A 27,255-nucleotide genomic window follows, 5' to 3' on the forward strand; every position below is an offset into this window, starting at 1 on the left:
CCACATCTGACACTCACAGGAAGCTGCCCCAGCTTTGTCTTTAACATGTACTGATAGATCACGGCCTCCCAGGAGGAAGGGAGGTTACTGATGATGTCCTAACCAGAGCTCTGCAAGACGCTAAGTCCAGAGGACTGTGGGATGGAGTGTCCCCAAGTCTGATCGCCAAGCACCCAAATAAGAATCAGCTCCTAAACTTCTTCAAATGGCAGACTTCTGAACCCCGTCCTACAACCCTCCTCCCAGGGTCACTATCCTGCAGGCTCCTCTGAGGTGCCCGAGAACCTGAAAATTCAGACTCTACTTCCCTGCTCCACGAGGCCAGGATTGCTAGTGGGGTGTCTTCTGAAAGCGAGCTGTTGTGCTGGAACACAGCTCGGGGTGACTGCTTTATTATAAGCCTTCCTAACATGGATGAGACATGGTTCATGCAGGCTATAGACTTCAAGAAGTCAACTGGGATAAAAAGCAGAGACTTTATCTATGACAAAGCCCATTGGGCTGAGGCAGGCAGGAGGCTCTCTGGTTGCAAGGTTGCTGCAGTAGTTTGCGCATGCTGCTGCCAAATTCTTTCCCCTCTTTCTTTTTTCTTCCTTCCCTCTCCCTCCCTCTGTATTCCCTTTCCCCTCCCTCCCTCCTTTCTTTCCTCCCTCCCTCTTTTCCTTCCTCCTTTCTGTGTCACCCTGGCTGTCCTGGAACTCACTGTGCAGACGAGGCTGGCCTTGAACTCAAAGATGCCCCTGTCTCTAGGGAGCTGGGACTAAAGGCCTGTGCCACCATGCTCGGGTGCTGCTACCTGTTTCTGATCTTCACCTATCAACCTCATGCCTGGATTCCCTTCAGGAAGGGAGGCATTTTAAACTAATCTTCTGGAGAACAGCAGAACATCCTCTGGCTTAGGTGCTATGACATCACAGGCTCCATTCTGAGTCTGCAGGTGGAGGTGCAGGTATGGCTGGCATTCTAAGCATCTTTGGGAGGCCCTGCCTTGGCAGTGTCAGCAGTTCCATTAGCCATGGAGAGATGGACACACACTGTCCTTTGCTGTTCTCCACACTTGTGGACAGTTGTGCAAGGATGATGCCAGAACAATCTTCCCCGGGGTTCAGTCTACCAGCTAACAGAGTACGGCCAAGCATGGAGATGGGGTTGGATTAAGGAAAATATCAGAAAGATTCATAATTAACAAGTTCTGGGCTCTTGGGAATGGGCATTCTACAGTGTGAAGAAATTCCTATCATTGATTCTTATCCTGAGATATCTGACTGGACAGCATCTCCTTCACTTGTACCACCGAGGTTTGTGCCGTAGTAAACCTTTCCTACAGAATGGCAAGGTCAACCTGGAGCTGTTTCTCTCCAAAGTTCCCTCTTTACATTATCATACCACAGAGGTTATTTGCTGCATTTTCATGCACACTGTTACATGCAGAAATTATGACTTAGGCAGACATCAAATCCAGCAAGTCACTTAACCTTTCCCACATCATATCATCCATCCGTCCATTCATCCATCCATCCATCCACCCACCCAAGGCCTTTAGAACAGTTACTAACTTAGTAACTCCTGCTCTCTGGACGTAGCCGAGGTTTTTACACATTCCGGTTCTTGTCAGGAACACAGTGCCATGAATATTTGAATGGAGACATTTGTTCAAGAATCACCTCCTAGAAAGGCCTTTCCAGACCATGCTAGTTAGTTACAAACAGATCCTTCCTCCAGCCTAAATACTCTCTATACCATTGCTGTTTTATTTGATTCCTAGCACTAGCCGATCCAATCGTGACTGGATCTTCTACCTGCTAGCTTGTGTGATAGCTGCCTGTCTCCTCAAAAGTTTCGCTTCAAGAAGACAGAAGCCTCTTCTGCCCTCTGTCCTCCTGCTCCTCAGCACCTTGAGTAGCCCTGGGATCGAATGCTCAGCAGACCACTGTAGAGTAACAGATGCTTACTAGGATCAAGTGTGGGATCCTAGCATCAAGGACGATGCTGACACAGCATGGTCCTACTTTCACAGGCTTCATATCCTAATCTTGAGACTACTCCAGCCTCGCAGCTCACAGAGGCTACCACGGGACACTTTTTCTCCACTGTGATCTTTAATTTCTTAGCTGTTTCAAAGCTCTCTAGAAACAAATGCAATAATTACCACCCGTTCAAACATTCCAGGCTGATCTCACACAGGCCCTCAGTAGGTTCTTTCTCTGTTCGGGGCCCAGAACAAAGTAGAATTGTTTGCCTTTGAGAAAGAAACAGCTGGTTCACAGATCCAGATCGCACAGAGGTAGGCTGAGGAGGACACTCACCAAATGACCACACATCCGACTTGCTGCTATAGCGACTTAAGAAGAACACTTCTGGAGATGCCCACTTCACCGGGAATTTGGTGCCCGTGGAGCTGGTATATTGATCATCAAGGACGAACCTGGGAAGAGGCAGGGATGACGTCAGAACCACTCCAGGGCTGAGTGTCACTCCTGAGAGTCTGCTGACACCACGTCCCTGTGTTACCTCGTCATCCCAAAGTCGGACACCTTGATGACTTGGTTTTCTCCCACCAAACAGTTTCTGGCGGCCTAGAGGAGAGACAGGTAGGCAAAAGAGAGATGAAGCAGTGGGTGGACAGCTAGTAGCAGAAGAGTTTCCCATTGTTAGTGTTTGCTGTGTTGCTGTACAAAGGCACTGCAGAGTGGTGGCGCACGCCTTTAATCCCAGCACTCGGGAGGCAGAGGCAGGCGGATCTCTGGAGTTCGAGGCCAGTCTGGTCTACAAGAGCTAGTTCCGGGACAGGCACCAAAGCTACAGAGAAACCCTGTCTCGAAAAACCAAAACCAAACCAAACCAAACCAAACCAAACCAAACCAAAACAAAACAAAACAAAACAAAACAAAGGCACTGCAGAGCCATGCAGACGTCAAGCATCAGCAGAACGCTGCTGAGCTAGCAGGAAATCCAGCCAGTTAGCTGAATGTGCAAGCCCCTTTGCCAGGATGAGGAATTTATCTTCATTCCCAATTATTAGAGAAATCCAGTGTTGTCCAGCCAGCTGTTCACTGGAATGCAGCCTGATGCGGAAGGCGATGCTGACATGACTGACTGCAGTGCCTCCCAAGTGATCAGCACCAAAGTGTTCAGAAGCTAATCCTCTTACAATTGCCCTAAATAGGGGAGGAGCGGCCAATGGGCCACTGGCATCATCCCAGAGGGTAGTCTTGGAAGAGCCCTGGGAGACACTTAAAAGTGTCTCCATATTCACCTGGAGAGTCACATTCATGACCCCCCACCATCAGAGGCTCCCAGGCTGGCTCTCAGGTTATCTAATACAATTTCAGTGGAGAAACTGTGCTTAGTCCCAAGTGCCCATCAGTGAGAGAAGGGGTAAAGAAAAGGTGGTGTGTACAGACACGGGGGAAGGGGTCTTATTCAGCCATAAGGAGGATGGATGATTTTAGTTGCTGGAAAGTGGGACGGAACTGGGGATCACCACGTTAAGAGTGATAGCTACCCTTAAGTTCAAATAGCATGTGTTGTTGCTGTTTTTATAATCTCATACAAGGGGTCTAGATGAAGAAATAAATAAAATGTGCAGGTAGGAACGGAACTATTCGTGAAGGAGAAGGGTAGCCAGTGAAACCCAGGGACAAAAGATGGCACGGGGGTGCTGAATACGATCAAATCATATGACACACTCAGATGAAAGGCATAAGTGGACCCATTACTTTGTAAATTAACAAATATAAATAGTATGTTTTACGAAGTAAAACTGTTTTTGCTCATTTCCTTCATTTTTCCAGGGGGAAACTGAGGCACGGGGAAGCTAATAAGGACTGGTTGGAAGTTCCGCTTTGGAAGAATGTGAGCTGAAACACTGAGTGTATGTTAGAAGAAGGGCTGAGGTGCAGTTCATATCTGAGCACTCGGGAAACACTTCCCTACTAGGAACCTCCTGAAGCTGAGAGGAAGGACAGCCACATGGGGCATGTTACTTAGGAACGCTCTCTCTGTCTTGGTGTGCTACATTTCAGGGGAAGATGTTCCTTTGTCTGTCCTTGCAGGTGTTGGCTCCGTGCACGCGCTCATACCAGGTCTCTGTGGATGAAGCACTCCGTTTCCAGGTAGGCCATGCCCTCACACACATCCAGGCACATGCCCAGCAGGGTCTCTGCTGCAAAAAGGCCCCTCTGACTTCGCAGGTAATCTGACAGGCAGCCATGTTCCATGAACTCGAACACCAGGCAGATGGGGGCTTGTTCCAGGCACACCCCATAAAGCTGGACCAGTTTGGGATGAGAAAGTTTCCTGGAAGAAAAAAGGCAAGAGATGTGATGACCAGGATTCAGTCGTCCAAAAGTGCTGAACGTATTATGGCACCCAGCTCACGGTTCTGAGAACAGAAACAAACTCCAAACTCAAACCAAAGATGGTCATGAAGCCAAGGGCTGAAGACAGGGAGTCAGGTAGTATGAATGAAGATGGACAGACACCAGTGTGTGCCTGAGGAGAGATGGGTAGGAGAGGAGAATAAAGATCCAGACCACAGAGCAGGTCCTCTAGAACATGCTCAAGTGTACCCCCTTCCCATGTATGTGTGCGTGTGCTGTATGTATGTATGTGTGTGTGTAGGCCAAGGGTCAAGCATGGGTGTTCTTGTGACACTGTCAATCTTTACTTTATAATTTTTTTCTTCTTTTGAAAATAGATTTTTTTCTCACAATATATCCTGATTACAGTTTTTCTTCTCTCTAATCCCCCATATTCTTTTGTACCTACCCTCCCATCAGGGTCCACTCCCTTTCTGTCTTTTACTAGGGGGTAACATTAAAATATAATACAACAATCAAAAACTAAGATTAAAGTTAGACAAGACACAAACAGGAAGGAAAGGGCCTAAGCAAGAATCGGAGGCCATTGGTTCACACACCCAGGAATACCATAAAAACACTCAAGTGGAAGCCACAGCATACATACAGAGGATGTGGTGCAGACCCATGCAGGTCCTGTGCTTGCTGCCACAGTCACTGTGAGCTCCTATGAGCTTTGCTCATGTTAATTTAGAGGGCCTTGTTTTCTTTTATAGCAGCAGTATGTATGTGTACCATGTATATGTCATGCTGATCTCTTAGAACTGTACAGATGGTTGTGAGCTACAAGTGCTCTTAACCACTGAGTCCTCTCTCCAGCCTCCATCTTTTCTTTTTGTGAAAAAGGATCTCACTGACTCAGAACTAGCCAAGTAGGCTAGGCTGGCCAGCAAGCCTGGGATCTGCCCGTCTCTCCAGCATTGGGACTCCAAGTACAAGTCACCATGCCTAGCTATTTCTGTAGATTGAACTTAGGTCTTGGGGGTTATGTAGCAAGCACGTCACCAACTGAGTCCTAATGAGGTTCTCCTCTCTCTCTCTCTCTCTCTCTCTCTCTCTCTCTCTCTCTCTCTCTCTCTCTCTCTCTCTCTCTCTCTCTCTTTCTCTCTTGTTTCCTATGCAGTAGGATTCTACCACTGGGGCCCGACATACATTGGAGTGGAGTTTTGTGAACACAGCCCAAAGCCTCCCACACAGGATACCTGCACACCCCTGCTTTCACTCACATCATGACTTCAGCCTCTTCGATAAAGTCCTCTTCTGACATTGCCCCTTCCTGAATGGTCTTGATGGCCACCTTGTCCTTGTTGAGCCAGTAGCCAAGGTGCACCAGCCCAAATTGACCACTGCCAATCTCCTGCACAAAAGTGAGCTCTGAGGGGTGGATCACCCACTTCCCTGGAAAAGAGAAAGAGAGGGAGGGAGTGGGCATTGATATATGACTTTCAGAAATATATACAGTCCTAGCTAGCCTATGGCTACCATACCTCAAAAAATGGCTTAGACTGTTACAGGTAATTACTGTAACCCGAAAGATGTTTTAGAAACTGCCATAATGTGGGAGTGGGGAGCATGAAGGAAAAGGAAGATGATGTAAAGTATGGTAAAGAATGTAAATAAAAGGATCATTATAAGATCCCAACCGCTGTTTTATTTTCTTTTTTTTTTCTTTTTTCTTTTTTTTTTTTTTTTTGGTTTTTCGAGACAGGGTTTCTCTGTGGTTTTGGAGCCTGTCCTGGAACTAGCTCTTGTAGACCAGGCTGGTCTCGAACTCACAGAGATCCGCCTGCCTCTGCCTCCCGAGTGCTGGGATTAAAGGCGTGCGCCACCACCGCCCGGCTATTTTATTTTTTTTAAGTATATATATATTTTTCTCTTCAGACAAGAGTATTACTGGGTCTTATTATGTAGCTCAGACTGTCCAGAAACTCACCATCTAGCCTAGACTGGCCTCAAACTTGTAATCCTACTGCCTCAGTCTCCAGAGCACATAGAGGCTTACAAATACCATGCCTATAAATTTTTATTGCCATTTTTGCAGAGGGAATTTCATTTGCATTTCTCATTGTTCATTGATTCACTGCGAGTCCCTCTGTGCTCACAGCACTCTGCTAGGATTTGGTTGGAGTGGAGCTGAAAGAGGTGGCTTCAAAGGGGACTTCACAAAGTGAGCTCTTTCTAGCAGGTCCTTTTTTCTCCGTAAAGATTTCTTTTTGGTTTTCCCTTATGTGTACGTGTGTATGTCTGTGTGAGTATAAGGCCCATGAATGCAGGGTCCAGCAGAGGCCAGGAAAAGGGTAGTGGATCTCCTGGAGTGGAGTCGTATGTCGCTGTGAGCCTCCAGATGTGGGTGCCAGGAAATGCACCTGGCTCTTGTGGAGGAACAGTAAGCACTGTTACCTTCCCAGCCCTGTCTTCAGCCCCAGGACAGGCTCCTCATAAGTGTTTAATAAACAAGTAAAAAGACCTAGGCCTCGATTTTCCTGCTGATAAAATAAGCGGGCTGACCAAATAATCTCTGCGATCTCATCCGGCAGGACACTTTAGAAGTCAACAACACCAGAGTAGCTTTCCTTTCAGAAGGAGGCTAACAATACATTTTGCTTTCCTGACGCATGGCCCAGAAACAGCCATGTGCCTATCAAGTCGAGGTATAGACCCCCGTCTGCCACACATGCTGCGGGCTGGGTATTAAGAGTCACGGCAGTGTTTCTCCAAGTATTTCCCTGTTCACCTGGGTCAGAATTACCAGCCACTTGTTAGTAAGGTAGACCCTAAGGCCACACTCTCGGGGAGTGTTTTGGTAAGAGCAGGGTGTGCCCCGGCACCAGCATTTTTGATATATGTTTGGAAAGATTTTGATGCCCACTGAAGTTTGAGAAGCACCAAAGGATACAAAATAAAGATTAGATTAGCTCCTCTCTTCAAACAGCACATTTTGGACCAAGGGATGTGAACTAAACTGCCTTTAGGTTCTAGGGAGATCAACAAGGAGGGAAGGCATTTTGGAGGAAAGACATCATAGTCGGACCCATGGCCCTCGGGGTACAGGCTCTACCTAAAGGCATTAAGCAAACATTTTTTTTTCCTGGTGCTGGGGATTGAACTCAGGGCCGGACTCATGCTAGACAAGTGCTCTGTCACTGAGTTAAAGGCCCAGATCTCACATCTTAACATTATATTATGTGAAGACCTCTAAATGCTGAGAGCTCATAGCTCCTGCAGAAGACCCAAAGCCAATAAGTTAGATTATAACAGAGGTTCCAAAAGGTTCCAAAATCTCAGAAAACAAACCTCTAGCACTGTAGTAGAAAACACAATGCTAGAGGTTTGTTTTCTGAGATTTTCCAATAGCATTTAGTAGAGTATTCTGTATATAGTAGGTGTTCAATAAATGCTTCATTAATGAACTGTTCTTTAAAGCCAAAGGACATTGATTTGGTCTTCTTAGATGTGTATACATACACACATTTCTTATACAATTGCATACGATCATTATTCTACCATTGCTCCAAGTCATCTAAATCCTGGAGAACAGTTAGGCTAATGGCAAATCTTCTTAGAATTTGTCCTAGACATTTGGGTATGGGCACTTTAGCTGCTTACCGTATCTTAGGCCTGCTGTCACTGGGGCTTTCTGCCTCCAGGAGCACACTGGATACCGGAGTCGAGTGACCAAACCTAGGTTGACAGAAAAGCCAAAGGCTGTGGTTAGGGCTTTGCCATAGCAACTGTTTAGGTTAAATCACCAGGAATAGAATGATATGTGAAACAGCTACTTTCAATTCCAAAATTCCACCATGATTTTCACACAGCCCAGTGAGAGGATTCTTAACCATATGGCAGATAGTGACCTGGGGGATCTGCAGAGCAGACGTTCCTGCTGGTAGGCAAGGGAGATCTTGGGATTTGGAACTTGGCTTGTTTGCTTCTGCTTATGTTTTTATTTGCATCTCGAGTTACTCTTTATGGCCAGCTTGTGCAGCACGAAGAACCAGGTGGGGACTATGTCACTTCCTCCCTAGTCTCCTTGTGAGGGTCCCCTTCTGGCTCTGTCCCCTAGAACTTACCTCCTCCATTGTACTGGTGATACTTGATGAGGAGAGGGATGGAGTCAAACACGTACTTCTCAGCCACGTAGTACCGCTTCGGGTTGTCATTTGTTTCTTTGATATGATAATGTTTTATACAGGGGTTCTCACTTAAAACAAACGAACACACAGTCATCATCCAGAAGCAATGCGGATGCATAAAGACATCGGTTGACTTAGGCTCAATGTTCTGGGATGGCAGCTCTCGCCAGGAGGACAGGCACACACTATTTCAAGTGTGTGTATCAGTCTTGGCAGGCTGGTCGCGGTGCTGATGTTTTAAGTACACTGAGGCTGCATCTGAATATAAGAGGCAACGATGCTGAGACGTGTTGGTAATGTTTCATCCACAGCCATAGAACATGGGAACAGCTCTGTCCGTGCCATGAGTACAAATGGAAACCATGCTGGGGTCCTCCATCCCATCCCAGGCTGAATGGCTGGCATCAAGCAAACTGATGGCAGATGCCGGTGAGGTATGAGTTACATGTGTGTGTGTGCGTGCATGCGTGTGTGCATGTGAGTGTGTGTGGGAGAACCCTGCTAATGGGAACACGAACTAGTGCAGCTGTTATCAAGACTAGTATTGAGGTTTCTCCAAAACTAAAGAGAGAACTACCACGTGTTCCAGCCACACCACTCTTGGGGGTGTACCAGAAGAGCTCTGAGCCAGAATAGCATAGGGGTTTTTGACCACGCATGTCTATGGCTGCATTATTTACAAATAGTCAAGATACAGAGTCAGCACAGATGCCCCACAATAGAGGAGTGGATAAAGAAAATGTGGTTCATATATACACTGAAATTTTATCTAGCTTTTAAAAAGAAGAAATTAAAATATTCACATGTGAATAGATGGAACTGGAAATTAGTATGTTAAACAAAATAATCCAGACTTAGAAAGACAAACACTGAGTGCTTTTTTTCATATGTGGAGTCTAGACAGAACACACACACACACATACATACACACGCACACACACACGCACACACACATACACACATCCCTCTGGCACACAGGGTTGTCGACTCTCAATCGAGTAGGTAGTTTCACTAGTAGACCAAGAATTGGCATTTGTCTATTTCCTCTTCTAGATGACAATCCTTTCTTTCACTCTATATGTTAACTGACATGCTCACCAAATACAGGGACAAGTATCTGATGTCATCAGAGCTCTGCCATCGGGCCTGGCCATAGCCAAGAAGAGGATCCCGTGTCCACCCAGCTCTGTCTTTTATTAAATCTCTTCAGTTCTGCCCTTGAACTCTGGGCTTTATGTTCACAGGGGTGCTGGCAGAAGCCACACTGCTGCTAGTAAGCTCTGTATATGCATGGGTGGAGCTTGCTGTGCCTAAGTTGTCAAACAAAAGCAGCTGTCCCTCTTCTGGGCCAAGTGAGTGCCATACCTGATGATGGCCTTGGTGAACACAGAGACTGTGTACGTTCCGGGTGTCCTGGAGTCTCGGACCAGGAACGCTCCTTCTTTACCCTGGATTGGGTAGAAAGTGTGAAAGTTTAGTGATCTCAAAAACCAGCCTCCTGCACCCAGCTCCATCTTCTTGCTTGTGGAAGAAGGAAGCACTGAGCAGCACAGAGCAGACCTTCAGCTGTAGCAGCCACCGTCTCAATTACACTTTTGGCAGTTGTTCATGTGAAGTCTTACACAGATAGGCAGATACACGCCCTCTCTCTTACCGTTCATATGAAGTCCTATGTAGGGGAGACCCAGCCAATCACCTTGCTAGCAGGGGGCGGGGTCCCCCGAGGATATTTTTTTACTTATAAAGATTGCGGCCCTGCTCCCAGCGGCCCCTTCTGCTTTCCTGTTCTACGCTGGAACTTCGGTTCTGTGAGTCTTTCCCTAATTAAAGCTGAATATTTTATTATAATTTCCGTCTGCCGTTCATTTACGCCGCGACACATATTTTATGGTATTAGGGGTATTTAAAAAAAAAGGGGGTATTAACTGGTTTGATGGGATGATTGGTATTTGTGAATTATTGCTTTTAGAAAATTGTATTGGTACTGTTTCTTGTACATTGATATATTAAATATTAAATGTGAGTGTTCCTACCTCTATTTTTGTATAAGAGTATGCTTATAACTTTGTCTATATTGTATTGATACATCTACCATATTACAATGTACCTCTGATACTATTTATATTGTATTGATACATCTACCATATTACAATGTACATTTCTACCTCTGATACTATTTATATAATAACATTGTTTACATTTGATATGTAATGACATTGTTTACAGTTGAAGATCATTGTCTTCATATATTGCACAGTTGTTTATTCTCTTAGTCTTCAAATTAGATAAGTATTAAAAATTATATGTTTGTCATATTTATTTTTAGGTTAATCAGGTTTTTTAGATACATAGAGATTATATTCAATATAGATAGTATGATCTTCAGCCTCTTCAAAGAACTGTAAAAAAATGGCCTTTAATCTAACCTAAAATTCAGTGCCAATGAGACACAATTACTCCTGGCAACACCACTCTACTCCCAAGAGAACGTTGAGCACCAAAGACACTCCACTGGGAGCTTGTCTTCTTGGCAGAACTGGCCGTTGGGTTAAGAAAAGCCCATACCTCAACTACTGACAAAGATAGAATATCCAAAAGTGGATAAAACAGGATTGTCTTATCTTGCCAAGACAGGGTAGGATAGTTCTAAAAAAGTTCCCTGCCTTTAATAATGGTATGTCAGTTATGTTAGGCCTTAGCCAAAGTTGGTTGACTCAACATTACAAATGAGACTTTGGGTGATTGCCCAGGTAGTCAGTTGTCTCTGTCAATTGTTGCACATTTTGGATATCTCTCGTTTGTTAGGTAATATTAATTTCCTTCTCAGATCTTTGACGGAGTTGAAAATTAGATAATTGTAGTTACTCTCTACAATATTTAGATTCTTTGAAATAGAATGCTTAGTATATTTATTATTTGTTTCTATTGTATATAGTTGTATTTGGTTTGGCGCTATCTTATTTAGACAAAAAGGGGAGATGTAGGGGAGACCCAGCCAATCACCTTGCTAGCAGGGGGCGGGGTCCCCCGAGGATATTTTTTACTTATAAAGATTGCAGCCGTGCTCCCAGCCACCCCTTCTGCTTTCCTGTTCTACGCTGGAACTTCAGTTCTGTGAGTCTTTCCCTAATTAAAGCTGAATATTTTATTATAATTTCCGTCTGCCGTTCATTTACGCCGCGACAGTCCTATACAGATAGGCAGATACAGGCCCTCTCTCTTACCGTTCACCAGGCACTGGACTCATCAGGCATTTCCCAACCCTCTCCACAACGCCTGAGTCCAGTCTGGACTCCATTCTCCCCTTTGACAAGGACCACAAAGTGAGTGACAGAGGAAGTAGGTGGCTTTCCCCTGGGTCTGCAGCTAGTGCGCAATGGGGCTGGAGTTGGAACTTTGGTGCCATGACCTTTTCTTGCTCGATGATGCTCCAACGTCTTCTACACCTGCTGGGGGACAAAACCTATCCCTGAAGCTTGCTAAGTCCCTGGGCAGAGCTTTACTTCTCAGGCCCCTTCCAGAATGCTATTTCACTGAAGGGCTGGAGGAGAAAGGGCGAGAGGCTAGTGCCAGGAGAGGGGTGGAGAGGGGAGTACCTGACAATTTTGCTCGCACTGAGGGAATCAGCAGGAGCAAATGGGCATGCCAGTTCATACGTTCCTGATGGGAGCTGAAAAACCGGAACTGTTTTAAGAATCGCACTCTCAGCTCTTCTCCTACCAGTCAGAAACATTTGCGGCTCTTGGTTATTATGACTTACTTAAATTAGCCATCGTGAGGGCCGCAAGTGAAGGTCAGAATTGGACAGGAACCTTGCATGGAAGTCTTGTGGTTTATATACACAGACAACAGGGAAAGTAGAATAACAGAAGCCTCTCCATCCTTCAGTCCCAAAGGAGAATTTTTGCATGAACACACAAACACATGAACACACACACACACACACGGAAAGGGAAGGAGAGGCAGAGAAAGAATGCTGATATGCATTCTAATAAGCATTCTGACTACAGATTTGCCTATTGTAGACTTTTTTGTAAATGGAATCATATGTGGTTTTCTGTGAGTGGGTCCTTTCATTTATTACACTGTTTCCAAGGCCCACCTAGGTGGTGACAGGTATAAAGACTTCACTCCTACTTGTGGCTGAGTGACAGTCGAGTGTAGGGACAGACCACGAGTGTTTTCCATTCATCAGCTGATAGTCAGCTTCTGGCCGCTGAGAGCAGAGACCTTATGTCTGGGTTACTTTGCTTAACAGGTTGCTTGTGGTTTTATCCACACATGGGAGGCAGGAGAAACTGTCTTCAGTTTTGAGCGTTTGCCTAACAGTGCAGCTTCGGATTGCGGCTGCTTGGAATGTGACGGGTTAAACCTGAGACGCGAAGACGCAGACCTCAAGAGGAGGCAGATTTTATCTGGTTATGTCATTCACGCTAAAGAAAGAAACAGACCAAAAGAGCAGAAGCTCACTGACTCTCTGAAGAGTCTAAACATCTCTTTCATCTAATTAATAATGCCTGGTTGTTTGCGTGGGTGTGACTCTTTCAAAGGAACGACTGTTTTTCTGTAAACGCGCTGTGATTATAGCAGTCCTCAGCTGTTATGGAGAGGACACATTCTGTAAACACTAGGGGAAGGAGAGGTGAGGTCACGTGAGGTCTGCAGAGCGGGGCAGGCTCTGCTTCCCTCCAGCACTCCTTCTCCACTGTGGCTGCTGTAGGTGGCACCTGGTGAAAGCCCCACGGACTCTCACTTGAGCTGAAGTAGCTAAGAGTCCTGAGGAAAGCATACGCCTGACCCCACACTTCCTGCAAGGAGCCTAGAGGTCGCCACAGCCACACCGCCACACACGAGTGTGGCAGGGGGTACTGAATGGTATTAATGTTGCCAGATGGGGCTTCACTTCCTCTCAACACACTCATGATCTCAGTTGGCTTTTTATTGCTTCACTTAGGAAAATACAACGGGGACAATAGAAAAGATGATTTCAAGAGGTGAAGCCTGTGTATGACCCTAGTGGGATAGAAGGAAATAGAAAGTCAAGTACTTCCTTAGACTGTCTGTTTAAAGATATGCCCCTGCGTATCTTGAGTGAGGCCATGCCACTGACTTGCTTTCTGACTGTGGCCCCGGTTTATCAGCCTTTAATACAAAGGTGATGGGCCAGGTGGTCTTTAAAGGGAATCCTAGGTACAGCAGCTTGTAGTATTGGTAATTCTACATGTTTCTTATGAAAAGTATACATGTCAGTTTCCTCACCTGGAAAATGACCTTTTCAAGGCTATTGGGAGACTTGAGCAACAAGCCCAGAACAGTTCCTGGATGTGGATGGACTGTTAGGGTTGTTAGTTCCCATTGTTACCACATGCTGGGGCGCAGCATCTGCTGGAAGCATGCATTACATTGTCTTCATCTGAGACATGTTTTGTGTGTGTGTGTGTTTCTGGATTTGAAGGTGACTTTATAGAAGGTAAACTCAAAGCAAAGGCATGTTATTGTCAAAGACAGGCTAATTCTTTGGTCTTGTCATGCCCAAGAATGCTTTAAGAATGCCTCTGACATGTATCTTTCATTCTCTGGGTGTGTGGGGTTCTTTCCTCAAAACAAACCCATTATTCAGTCAACACTGCATCTTGGATGGCATCTTGGAGGCACAGGTAAACCTAGGTTAGGCTCCTGTCTATAGTGTGGGTCACCCAAAGTGTGAGAGCCACAGGCAGATAGTTATGAAATACCTGCTCACAAGGAATCGGTCTTCTCTCTAGATGGGCTAAGACTGAAGGGAAAGGCTGAGTTTGAAGGCCGAGTGCAGACACAACCACTGGAGAAGTGACATTACCTTTTAATGTTTGACCAAGAGAAAAAAGAATTCCATCTCACAGCTAGGCAGAGGATTGGGTTATTAAAGAAGGTGTCAGCTGAAGACCTGAGAGAACATGAAGGAGATTTTTTCCCATGCTCCTAATCACTTGAGTGGCCCCTGGAGAGGTTCTGACTGGATAGGCCTGGAGTTCAGAAGTTTTATTTGGGGAAGGAGGTATTGATGTTTTAATTTTTTTATGTTTGTGAGCATGCTTTTACATGAGTTTATATACAGAAGGCTGCAGAGGCCCTGTGACCAGCCTGGATCCCCTGTGACCAGCCTGGATCCCCTGTGACCAGCCTTTGGGGGCTGGGAATTGAACCTGGATCTTCTGCAAAAACAGTAAGTATTCTTAGCCATCGAGTCATGTCTTTAGGCCTGAGTTTGTATTTCTAAGTTTCCCCATGGACATGCGTGATCAGCTAAGTTCCTAGATATGGATACTAGCTTAAAAACACAGAACAAGCATTCAGTGAACTCACTGATGCAGCAAGTAGCTTCCGAGTAACTACTTTGTCCTAGATATAGTTTGGGGTAGCTAAGCAAAGTAAAATGGAGAAATAAACATACACACATATCACATGCCAATCATACACATACTCTATAACATGGAAGCTTTAGTTAATAACAGGGAAATGAACATAACCCACCTCTTCCGAGTCAGACATTTGTTAGATAAGAAGACTGAGTACACTAGAGGAACAGCATTGTTGAGTCAGAAAGCAAGCACATAGAAAAATAAGAACGTCTTATCCCACTCTGTCGAGAACCCAGACTAAAGCAGGGAGCCCCCTCTGAAATTTGCCTTCACACTTCCCTAAGAAGGAAGAGAGAATTTGGTAAGTGAATTTAATGTATAGCAAGAAAGAATGTCTCAACTGCATGGTCAAGCAAATATGTTTAAATACCTCAAAAAATACTGCTCAACCACAGGAATTGCTTTTGTTTGTCATTAATGTGGGCTGCTTAAAGTGCTCCACTGTCTTGGCTACAGATGCGGCAGGATGTAACGAAAATGCCCTCGTTTAAACATAATGCAGGAACTTAGTCGTGTTCTCTTTGTAGCTAGTTCCTGTGACTCAAGTTTTACTGTTTACCGGCATTACAGGCTGAGGAATGAGATGAGCTGGCTACATATGCACCCTAAACCCATCAAGAAAATATAGGAACCGGGCGGTGGTGGCGCACCCTTTTAATCCCAGCACTCGGGATGCAGAGACAGGTCAATCTCTGTGAGTTTGAGGCCAGTTTGATCTACAAAGTGAGTTCCAGGACAGCCAAGGCTACAGAGAGAAACCTGGCCTTAAAAAAAAAAAAATGGTTTCTGAGAATTGCTTTTGGAAGTCCTGTTTCTGCAGATCTACCATGGAATCTTAGAATCTGTATTTTTGTTACATTTATTTATTGTGTGTGTGTGTGTGGGGGTGGAACGTATGTACCCTGGTGTGCATGTGGAGGTTAGAGAACAACTGTGGGAGTCAGGTCTTTCTCTCCACCATTCAGGACCTGGGTACTGAACTCAGGTTGTTGGTCTTGATGACAAGATCCTATACCCAAAAGCCATCCCACAGCCCCCTTGAGAATCTGCATTTTTAAACACCTGTAGCATGAGGTCTGTTGGGAACCACAGGAAATGGTTAATTGCTGAGAATCAAAGAGAAACAAGCATCCAGGAAGGACTCAGCTCAGGTTCTCTCCCCCTGGGAGAGGGGAACACTTTCCAACTCGCTGATCTGGGTCTCCCTTCCATTTGCCTCTAACTCTCCACTGAACCTTGGCTGCCAGTGGGGCCCAGGTGTAATGGCAGTGACTGTGTGCGCAGGGCCAGGAGCACACAGGGGCAGCATCCATGGGGGTAACAGGTCACTGGCACCCAGACATACTCCGATGCTCAATCTGTCCTTACTGACAAATGGGGTCCAGAAGGCAGAGGAGAGATCCCTACAGTCACCTCCTCAGTTGGTGGCAGAACAGAGGTACGCATCCCACTCATGATGCTTCCTTTCTTCTCATCCTTCTTTCCCTCAACTCTGAGATCCCAGGAAGAGGTCAGTCCCTCTGCCAGACTCAGACAAGACCATGTAGGAGAAAACTTTCCGATTCCTGTAAACTACAGCCCCTTCAGGCAGAAGCTGATCCTGAGACAAGGCAAAGCAGAGCAGCCCTGAGGCCACTCTGAGCCAAGCCACTTGGCAGCAACTGTTAGCAGAGACCTGCTACCTCCCCAAGTTTCCTCTCCTACGCCTTCTGACACTGATAGTCCGCAGACATGAAAGCCTTTGTAAGTCAACACAGGAATCTATGACAGCAGCAGAACCACAGCATGGCTGGAAACCGAACAATTTGAAGGAGACTCACCGTGTCCAAGAGAAGCTTTTCAGCTTTGTCTCGGCTGATGTTTTTATTGTACCACCTGGAAGTCAAAAACAAGTCATGTGTCACAGCTTGAAAACTCCATCGCTTATCTACAAAAGATGATGCTGGAAAATCACGTGTTGGTTTTCTGTTTCTAACAGTGCTTTCAAACTCGCTTTCAAACTCAAAAAGAAAGCCATGATCATTTCCAGGAGAATTGAAAAAAAATGAAGCAAGAGTTGGCATAATGCTGGTAATTGTTAAAGTGGAGTTTCAGGGCTTACTTTATATTGTGCTTTCTACTTTTATGAAAGTGGGAAAATTTCCATGATAGTGCTGCAGAAAACATTCACCTCCCCCATTTCATACATCAGTGGGCGGCTGTAAGTAGGAGGGTGTTAGGCAGCCATAAAAAATGTTAATTGTGATCTGCAAGTTTAGCAAGTATCTTTCAAAAACAGTTGCCATATTTTCTTCTTAAGGCTGGACCTTCAGACTTTGCAAAGTTTGTGAAATTGATGGATGTAATTAATAAATGGCAAAAAACAGGAATAATTTTTAAGAATGAAGTTTTGCATGTTCTCAATGCTGAGACCTATCCTGACCATCCTAACAGCTTAGAGAAGAGAAAAGTGTGGTTGGGGGAGAAGGGACCCCTCAGGGTTAAAGAGAAGAAGGACAGGAAATGGCCCTGCAGGCTATTCAATGTCCATGCATCTGTGTACCTGCAGGACAGTCTGTAGACCATGTGGATATGCACACATGCAAGTCTGTCAATAGTCCCATGTGGTGTGTGCAAACTGACCATGTCTCTCTTTCAGCCCCCTTCCTTGCCCATCCCTTCTCATTCTAGCCATTAAGGGTAGTTTAAAGTATCCAATCGAATTATTGCAACCATAGATAAGATACAAAGAAGCCCAATATGAACAAAAGACTCAGATCTGTAACATTCATGCTCCCCAGCACTTGGATAGTAATTTCCTAGAAGCATGGAGGACATTGGTAAAAGAAGCCTACAGGGTGGTCTCATTTCTGGACCAGAAAGCCTGCAATAAAAGTAGAATGATCATTCACTGATAATTTGTTTTGGAAATTAATAAATCAGGGAGAGGCTCTAGGCGGGGAAGGAATAGTATCTATGAAACTTGTTTGGCTACTTGAGGGCATCTAAGAATAAGAGACCTAGGGGATTCCCTCGAGCTTTAAAAACACAGTATGAGAACTAGGCGGTGGTGGCGCACGCCTTTAATTCCAGCACTTGGGAGGCAGAGGCAGGCAGATCTCTGTGAGTTCAAGGCTAGCCTGGTCTAAAAGAGCTAGTTACAGAACAGGCACCAAAACTACACAGAGAAACCCTGTCTTTAAAAAACGCATCAAACATCATCAACAACAAAACAAACAAACAAACAAACAAAAACCATAGTATGGCTAGCAGACTGTACACCTCATGGGCTCCCAGAGATAAGCTGACAGCCGACAAACATGCTTTGTCCCATCCAAGCTCCAAGCAATGTGTATAGGTTACTAGATCAGCGCATCTAAAGTGTGAAACAAGTTGGGTTTCGGCGGACAATAGTGTCCCTGTCATAGAAAGAGGCCTACTTGTATGCATGGGGAGTGAAGGAATGTCTGCAGTAGGGTGTTTTGGCTGCCTCTGTTTTTTTCTACCCCTTCTTTTACCAGAGGAGGGAATCAGAGCTCACATGGGGTGCAAAGCCTCTCTTGTACAGTTTTGCTATTTTGTGATTTCAGTTACCCACAGTCAACCCACAGGCTCAGAAAATGCTAAATGGACAATTCTATAAATTAACCATCATAAGTTATGTGTAGCATGATAAAATCTCATGGTGATCATCTAGGCTATACGTCATCCAAGAGGCAACATACCTGTTATATACACTATCTATCTGTCATTTGGTAGCTGTGCCAGTTACCAGAAAGGCTGCCATTGTATTGTTGCGTCTGTGTTCAAGTGACTCAACGCTATGCAAGAGTAGTTATGATGGCAACTTTGTTATAGTATATTGTTTTAAGTGCTATTTCATCACTATCCATTGGTGTTAATCTCTCAATGTATCTAATTTAAAGTAAACCCTAACACAGGCTGTATATAGAAGGAAACACATAGTATATACTGAGTTCAGAGCTACCTGCAATTTCAGGATACACTATAAGTCATGGAACACACCCCCAGGAATAGTAGAATACTGCAACCTGTCCAAAGTCCTGCCTCCAAACCAAGGCAGGAACCCTGAATTCAGCTAAGCTACTAACCCATGATTCTCTTACCACATGGTATATTTTTGGGTTATTATGCAAAACTCACCTGCAAGTAGTAAACATTAAGTTAAAGAATAAAAAGTCTGGATAGCTTTTCTATGTCTAGCTATATATTAAATATCAGAATGTTTTCTTATGTCATATTATTTTCTAGCTGGGATTCCATAACCCAGGAAATGTAAGCTGGCAGTGCATGGTACAAACTGGTGCATAGACCATATGGTTTTTATTAAGAAAATGACTTAAAATTCCTTTAGGTCAGAGATATACATTTTTTACTTGCCCCCCTGAGTTCCATCAATTCTCTACTGCTTTTTATTTTATTGAGGCTTTGAACTTGCTCCTTGAATCATGAACAAAGGGATTTTGGTCAAATGCCAAAACAAACACAGTTATTCAGCCAAGTAGTCATTTGAAATAACAAATTTTTTCCTCCAAAGGCATTGACTATAAAACGATTATTTCAGCTAAGCATCTCTCTCTCATCTGTTTCATCTCAGCACAAACATTCTTGGAAAGGATGACTCATCTCTCAGCTCAGGGAAGGGCTATTCACACAAATTTGATCAAAGTCTCGAGAGACACTCTTAAGAAGATGAGAGCACTTGGCTACCAGAATCTATTCAGATCGCAAAAAACATTACATTGGACAAACTGAACTAGCAAGAACCCTAAGGGACTAGTGGAAGTTCTGGTTATCTAACACCCTTCTTCTATGATGTTACATGTTTAGTGAGTACCGATTTATTTATTATTTTTTATTTTGGGAGAGGCTTTATTTCATGTTCAGGTTACACTCATCAAGGGAAGCCAAGGCAGGACCTCTTGCGGAAACGACAGAGGAATGCTGTTGACCAGCTTCTTCCCAGGTTCATAGTTAGCTATCTTGTTTTCCTCTCTTTTACTTTTGAGATTATAATTTAACTAAAACACTTCTCTCTTCCCTTTCCTTCATCCAAACCTTCCCGCCTACCCCTTCCTGATCTGTTTCGAATTCAAAGCCTCTTTTGTCACTAATTGTTATTGTTCTGAATCCTAACTATAACCTGTTAGGTCTGTATAATGCTACCTGTATATATGTTTTCAGGGTTGACCGTAGGGCTGAGGCCTTGTGGGGCTCTCCCCGTCTAGTTTGGTATGTTCATGGCTGTCCTCCTTCCTTGTCCAGCTCACGGTTGGGCAGCTGTGTGGGTAGGACTTTATGGGTGTAGCTTCTGACATTGTTAGGAGACACAATCTCAAAGCAAACTTCCAAATTCTCTAGCTCTTACAATCTTTCTGCCCGTTTCCTACAATATTCCCTGAACCGTAGGTAGGGCCTGGGCTCCGCAACTCTGTGTTTTGGGGCAGCAAGATGGCTCAGCTAGTAAAAGCAATTGCTGAGACAGTTCAGTGACGGGAACCTAGAGGTGGAAGGAGAAAACAACTCCAGAAAGTTGTCCTCTGGCCTTCACACATCCTTCCTGGCACATGCAAGCACACTCTCGCATACAAACAATAATAATAAAATTTAAAAATTTTCAAATTTGTATAAAAGTTAAAAAACAGTATAAAGGAACTCCCATTGACTCTTTTTCTAGATGAATCAGTGGCTGAAAGCTTATATATTTACTATTCTCTTTAGATAATTTAGGCATATGGATGGGTATATTTAATTTTTATATATATTTATTATTGTGTTTGTTTTTATGGTATGTGTGCGTATGTGTGTGAGGTCAGAGGAAAACTTTGTGGCGGGAGCTAGTTCTCTCCTTTCACTTTATGAACATTTGGGAATCAAATTCAGGGCATCAGTGCACAGCAAGCCCTTAACACGAGCTGTCCCAGAAACCCTAATTTATTTTTTCAGTATTACTTGAGAGTAGACTTTTATGCCTAAGTACTCAGTGATCTGTTTACTACCTTATCATTATCAATTTAATAATGAAATTTAGTATCTCTATAAATTGTCTAATTGCAGACAATTGTCAAAACTGTATTACTTTCCCCAATACTGTATTGGTAAGAAAAAATTTTTATGGCCATTTATTTTATAGAATATTTCTTAATTTGAACTTGGTACTGTATCCTCATAATTAAATTCATATTTTATATGTTTTAGAACAGGGATAATAATGGACAATATTTTAGAGTCATTTTGAGATGAGTGTTGATCATAAGATGGGGTCTACCAGTTAGTTATCTCCATCTTATAGTTACAATTGATTTAGGAAGGGATTACTTTGAGTCTATTAAAAAAAAAACCTTTATTATATTTATTACATTTCACTCCTTGGTTGGGACATTCATTGACTTTGCCAGAACTAACACTTAAGAAAACCACAAATGGTGGTTTTCAAGCTTTGTCAACTTCCTATACATATTAGGAAGCATTCTCTTAAGAAAGAGCTTTGTCTCATTTATTTACAGTCAACCTATTTATTATGGATTATTATGTCATTCAGTGAGTTACAGTCCACTACTATCCTTATTTATTTTGATATTCAAATTGCCCCAGTCTGGTCAGTGTAGCTTTAGAACACTCACTTCTGTGATGAAATCACTGAAATATTTTTTCAAAAAATACTAATTCAGGGCTGGAGAGATGGCTCAGAGGTTAAGAGCACTGGTTCCTCTTCCAGAGGTCCTGAGTTCAATTCCCAGCAACCACATGGTGGCTCACAATCATCTGTACTGAGATCTGGCTCCCTCCTCTGGTGTGCAAGCATACATCAAGGCAGAATGTTGTATACATAATAAATAAATAAATCTTTAAAAAAAAATACTAATTCATTACTTTCTAGTGCGACAAGACATCCCAAGCTCATCTTATCCTTTCCTCGCCTCAACCAAGGAGTCTTCATGCCCCACTGCCTCCAGAAGTCATGGTTCCCTTTGGTGGGGACGCCATTCAGAAACAAGGTCAAAGTGGTAGCTGTAGACCTTCCAGCCTCTGAGCTGGGGAGTACACACGCACGGTGGTTACTTGTACACTCTATCGAATTTTACCAAACAAACACTTAACTTTTCCACTAAAATTGAGCCCATAAACTTTTCTCTTAAGTGATGGCTTACTGATAAACACAGCACAGCCTAAGCAGATACTACCTGTGAGTTTGAATGTTGTCCTGATATTGGCAATATTGTGTTTAATTATGTTTTATGTCAGTTGATATTTTTATCCAATATTCATAGGAATCTTCTTTCTCAAGTGACCAATAATTGGGATTCTCATTAAAAGATTTCTCTTCTACAGAATATTTTCAAGACCCCAAGAACCATTCCTTAATAAAAGGGGAATGTAGTGTACTGACCACACTCCTTTCTCTCCCATTTGGGTTAAACAATCATCAGAGAATAGAATAAAACAGATTTTTAAAAAATGAATTTTTGGGAACTTTTATAGCCAAAAAATATCTTGACCTAGGGAAAAAAAAACTTTAGTATAATGGTTCTAAAAAAACTAGTTGAAGCAGGGTGTGCTGACACACGTCTTTAACCCCACCACTTAGGATGCAGGGGTGGGGCAATCTCTGAGCTTTAGGCTAGCCTGATTTCCATAGTGAATTTCAGATCAACCTGGGCTACACAATAAGACCCCGTCTTCATAAACAAACAAACAAATAGACAAATAAGTAAATGATAAGTAAAAAAAAAGACTCTTACTCATAGGTTTCAAGGTTATTTGGGGATTTTTCCACCAGGTAACTGCTTGGTGCATATCCTTCATGCCTGTAAAAAGGAAAACAAGTGATCAGCCTTGCAAAGAATGGATTTTTACATTTTGACTTAATAGATTTGATCCACTGAAGTCATTTAAGAATGGCAAGTCTCACATTATTAGGTACTTGTGATAAAACATATAAAACTGTTGGGGTAGAACAGCTGATTAAAGTAACAAAGGTAAGCTCAGGTGAAAGCAACACACTCCACCACAACATACAGACTACAGTGAATAAGTGGCCAGCACACTCCACCACAACATACAGACTACAGTGAATAATAAGTGGCCAGCACACTCCACCACAACATACAGACTACAGTGAATAATAAGTGGCCAGCACACTCCACCACAACATACAGACTACAGTGAATAATAAGTGGCCATTTACTTTAAAGGCTCCAATTGCTGTTCTCATTATGAAGTTTCCTCGACTGGAAAAAATATCTTTCAATTTTTATTTTCTATAATTAATTTTTGTGATAATCAGTATTTTTTCCACTTTATGCCATCATTTTCCAGTAAGGAAATCAAAGTAAGTCAGACATAAGAACCCAACTTTCCAACCACAGGTCTCTAAAGATCATTCCCAGTTGGTGCTGTACACTTTTCAGCTTAAGACCTTCCTAGCTGAGCATCTTCAGAGAAAGAACCATGAGATCAAGGATACAGTCAAGCTGAGCAGATAGCCCACGCCTGTGATCTTAGGACTCAGGAGGCTGAAGCAGGAGGAGAGCTGTGAATGTGAGGCCAGCCTCAGTTACACAGTTAGTTCCAGGCCAGCCTGAGGTGCAGTGTAAGACCCTGCATAAGATCAAAAAAATGGTCAAGGTCAAGCTGGATTCCAAGGTCAAATGTCAAAAATATGACGAAAAGTTAATAAGCATTATCAACACTTTTTACATTGTGTACAGCTTTATAGATCTTGAAGCTACTTTGTAGTCACCCCTTAGCACCAGAAAGCAGGTAAAGAACTCCTTCAACTCTCTTAGCTTCCAGTTCATTTTTTTTGTTGTTTGTTTTTTTTTTTCTTTCCCGAGACAGGGTTTTCTGTGTAACAGTCCTGGATGTCCTGGAACTCACTTGGTAGACCATGGTGGCCTCGAACTCCTAGAGATCTGCCTGTCTCTGGCTTTGAAGTGCTGGGATTAACGTCATGTGCCACCACCGCCTGTCAGCTTCCAGGTCTTACCAGTGAAATGAATTATTTAAACTTGATTCCATCTAAAATACCTCCTGATTCTGCCAAAGTACAAGATGAACAAAAATACCCTTCTCTCAGCCTTTCAAAGCTTAATACTAGCCTACTGGCTCTTCTATATCCTGTTGGGGGTATGCTAATTTGGTAAAATTTTAGTAGAAATTATCTGTTAAAATTAATACATCATATACTCTGACTTAACATTTCCATAGTTATAACTGAGATATATGTGTGCATATGTGTACACATCCAAAAGCTTGTCATGTCACATAAACATTGCCAGGTCTTCACTGAAGCTTTGTTCAAAATAACAGAGAAGGGGCTGCAGAAACGGCTCAATGATTAAGAGCTCATCTTGCTCTTGCAGAGGGCCTAAATTTGACTCCTAAAAGCACCAACTCGGTAGTTCACAGCCATCTGTAGCTCCTGTTTGAGGGGATTCTGTGTCCTCCTCTGATACCCGTGGTTATCAATCACGCACATCGTACACATATATACATCGAGGCAGAACACTCACATGTTAGAAAGAGGTGACTTTGTATGTATTGATATGAAAAGATTTCTAAGAGGTATGATACGAAGATAAAGGCAAAGAAGGGAATGGATCATTTGAGCAAAGGACACAAAATGCACTTGTTATGACCAATTCTTGTGCTAGCCACACAGGAAGTATTAGCAGTGATTATGGAGTTGATGGCTTTCATGTATGCTTCTTTCTACAGTGAGTTTACTTTCTAAATTTCTTTTCTTTCTTCACTGCAGAGAACTGAACCAAGGGCATCATGCATGGTAGATACACACTCTTGGGTGGGTTTTTATTTAAGAAAAAATGAAATATTGACATGGCGTAGTGATATTTCAGTACTAGAATGTATTCTTTTTCTTGTTTCAAAATTAATAATAATTTCATAATATTAACATTTGATATTAATTTATAAGGATATTGGTCACAGTAATTGTTTTAAATTAGAGAAGGGCTCATGAGATGTTTTTCATTCAAAACCCCAGAGCAGGCCATTAGTACTGTAGAACCTTGTTGTCTCTATGTATCTTTTAATGATTGCTATCATAACGAATTCTCTGGTGTCATCTGAGACTTTCTAACATAACTGATACTCTGTGCCATTTTGATACACCTTTTTTTCCCACTTACTTCACAATGTGATTTATTTAAAAACTTAAGAACATCACAGAGCAAGTTGCCAAGCCCCCAAACTGTCAATCCAATGGAAATCCAAGGGCTTTTAGATGGGTTGAGGACAGGGAAGGGTTAAGATAGGCACAGGGAGTAAGTATGGCAAGTGGAAGCCTCTCTGCTACTCTGGAGAAGAGAAATGACCAGCTCTCTCCTCTCTCCCACTGTGCTCAGCTCTGCTTTCCTAACTCAACCTTAGGGCAGCTGAAGGACACGGACATTCCTTCCCATATTTGCTTCGTTCCCATAGCAACCATGCACTTGTCTTACCCGTTCTTGTCTTGAACCCTCCACCAGTGGATCTCGGAGCTGTCCAGCAGGTAGTACTCTTCATTGCTCTGCAGTGCAAGCTCCTGGGGGTCATTGGGCTGGTAGTCGTACAAGGCAATGACCACAGTTTCTTCAGGCTCTGGAAGTGACCTCTTGGGAAGAGACAACAAAACCAAACAAAGATATAAGAAGGGGGGGTGAGTCCCTGGGGTCCTGGATTTAGACTAGGTCAACACGCCAGCTCCCTTCATCCACTGGGGCCATTTGTAGAGACAGCTGCCTTCCTCAAGTTGGCTCTCTTTATGAGTTAGAATTATGGGGCTGACAGACACAAACAGCAGCTGTACGTGCCTCTGTCGTTCTGTGAGGTAAATTCTGATCCTGAAAATCCCAAGAAGCCATGTACTTTTCACAGATAACTACTGGTTTCTATATTAGCTTATTTGATTTGTGGGTCTACTCAGATACATCTAATTAGAAGTTACCAGAGCTGGAATTCCCTCAAGAGCTCATTTTGCCAATGTTTTCATTTAGAATGTGGAATGAGATCCCAAGACAGGGAATGGGCATAGCCAGCTCCCAGAGAGTTCAGCTCAATGCTCGCTCTATAGTAACACAGGGCTCCTTTCTTCCTTTTGCAGAAATCTTGACCTATGCCTCTGTCCTACACTGTGGTGATTTTAATAGGAATGGCCCCCCACAGACTGATGTGTTTGAGCGCTTGGCCTATAGGGAGTGACACTATTAGGAAGTGTGGCCTTGTTGGAGTAAGTGTGTCACTTTGGAGGCAGGATTTGAGGTGTCTTATGCTCAAGTTACACCCACCAAGGCTGAAAGTGTCTCCTGCTTCCTGCAGATCAAGATGTAGTACTCTCAGCTCCTTCTCCAGCACCATGTCTGCCTGCATGCTCCCATGCTTCCCACCAGAATGATAATGGAGTAAACCTATGAAACTGTAAGCCATCCCCAATTAAATACTTTTCTTTAGAAGAGTTGCAGTGGTCATGCTATCTCTTCACAGCAACAGAAACTCTAAGACACATACCGTATTTCACTTAGGATGAGATATTAATGACATGAAGAACAGATAGCTCATAAGGCAAACAACCGCCAGAGGTCAAGATGAGCACATGTAAGACTGGGTGACAGATTTCAAAACAAAATAAACATGGAAAAAGATTGAGCTATTGGCTGGAAGGTGAGGTAGTGTTGGGAAGTCATACACTCTCTGAGTACACTGAAGTCTGGGTATTTATAGAGCTTGAAATAGGTGGTGGGTTGGGTCCTCCAGACAGCCAAGAGCCTGTGGACCTGAGGCTTTGCAGAGAACTAACAGATGGAGAAACTGTGTTCAAGGCACCAGAAGAAGGTTCAGAAGTGACATGTTACTCATGTTACTACAGGCCCAACTCCACACTTGACCTTTAAAGGAAAAGTGTTAGCACAGAGGTTTAGCCAATGGTGATACATTTCTACAGGGGTCATATAGAGCACATAGTGGGATACTCAGGTAGTGCCAAGTTTGGGGGGTACCACAGGTATCTAATAGGTGAGTGCCAAGAATACAAAGTGTTCTGCAACATCTCATGGACTTTCCAGTTTCTGAAGGTCCTAATAGACAATCACATGGTAAAAACCCTGCAATAATTATGATATACAAGAGGCCTCTGTTGCACAATAAATAGCTCATTTTATGAGTTTTATAATACAGGTCTTCAGAAGACCTGAAGGCAAGCTGGGTTTCCCAGGAGTGCACTACCTGTGCACGGAGGGTGCTTACCCTTGTTTTAATTTAGAATTCTTTTGGGAATTGCTTGCCATTTTGGAAAATTGTATCACTCATGGACTCACTAGAGCTGAGCCATCAATAAGACCTTCCTGTATCTATTGCACTTGA

General features: G+C 43.4%; 1 protein-coding gene across 3 annotated transcripts in view; it reads right to left on the bottom strand.

The window, feature by feature from the left end:
- The window catches only part of Itk (IL2 inducible T cell kinase), a 63,324-nt gene that overhangs the window by 7,112 nt on the left and 28,957 nt on the right, over positions 1–27,255 (bottom strand). For all 3 annotated transcript variants that reach the window (XM_057774828.1, XM_057774826.1, XM_057774827.1), the window contains exons 6-15: positions 25,359–25,510; positions 22,638–22,703; positions 16,716–16,770; positions 9,860–9,942; positions 8,432–8,562; positions 7,968–8,042; positions 5,588–5,759; positions 4,083–4,299; positions 2,512–2,576; positions 2,307–2,425 (exon numbers count right to left, since the gene is read on the bottom strand). In XM_057774828.1, coding sequence (XP_057630811.1) covers positions 2,307–2,425; positions 2,512–2,576; positions 4,083–4,299; positions 5,588–5,759; positions 7,968–8,042; positions 8,432–8,562; positions 9,860–9,942; positions 16,716–16,770; positions 22,638–22,703; positions 25,359–25,510 — 1,135 coding nt within the window. The remainder of the gene's footprint in view (positions 1–2,306; positions 2,426–2,511; positions 2,577–4,082; positions 4,300–5,587; positions 5,760–7,967; positions 8,043–8,431; positions 8,563–9,859; positions 9,943–16,715; positions 16,771–22,637; positions 22,704–25,358; positions 25,511–27,255) is intronic.

This window comes from Chionomys nivalis, chromosome 7 (assembly GCF_950005125.1).
Source record: "Chionomys nivalis chromosome 7, mChiNiv1.1, whole genome shotgun sequence".
Lineage (NCBI taxonomy): Eukaryota > Metazoa > Chordata > Mammalia > Rodentia > Cricetidae > Chionomys > Chionomys nivalis.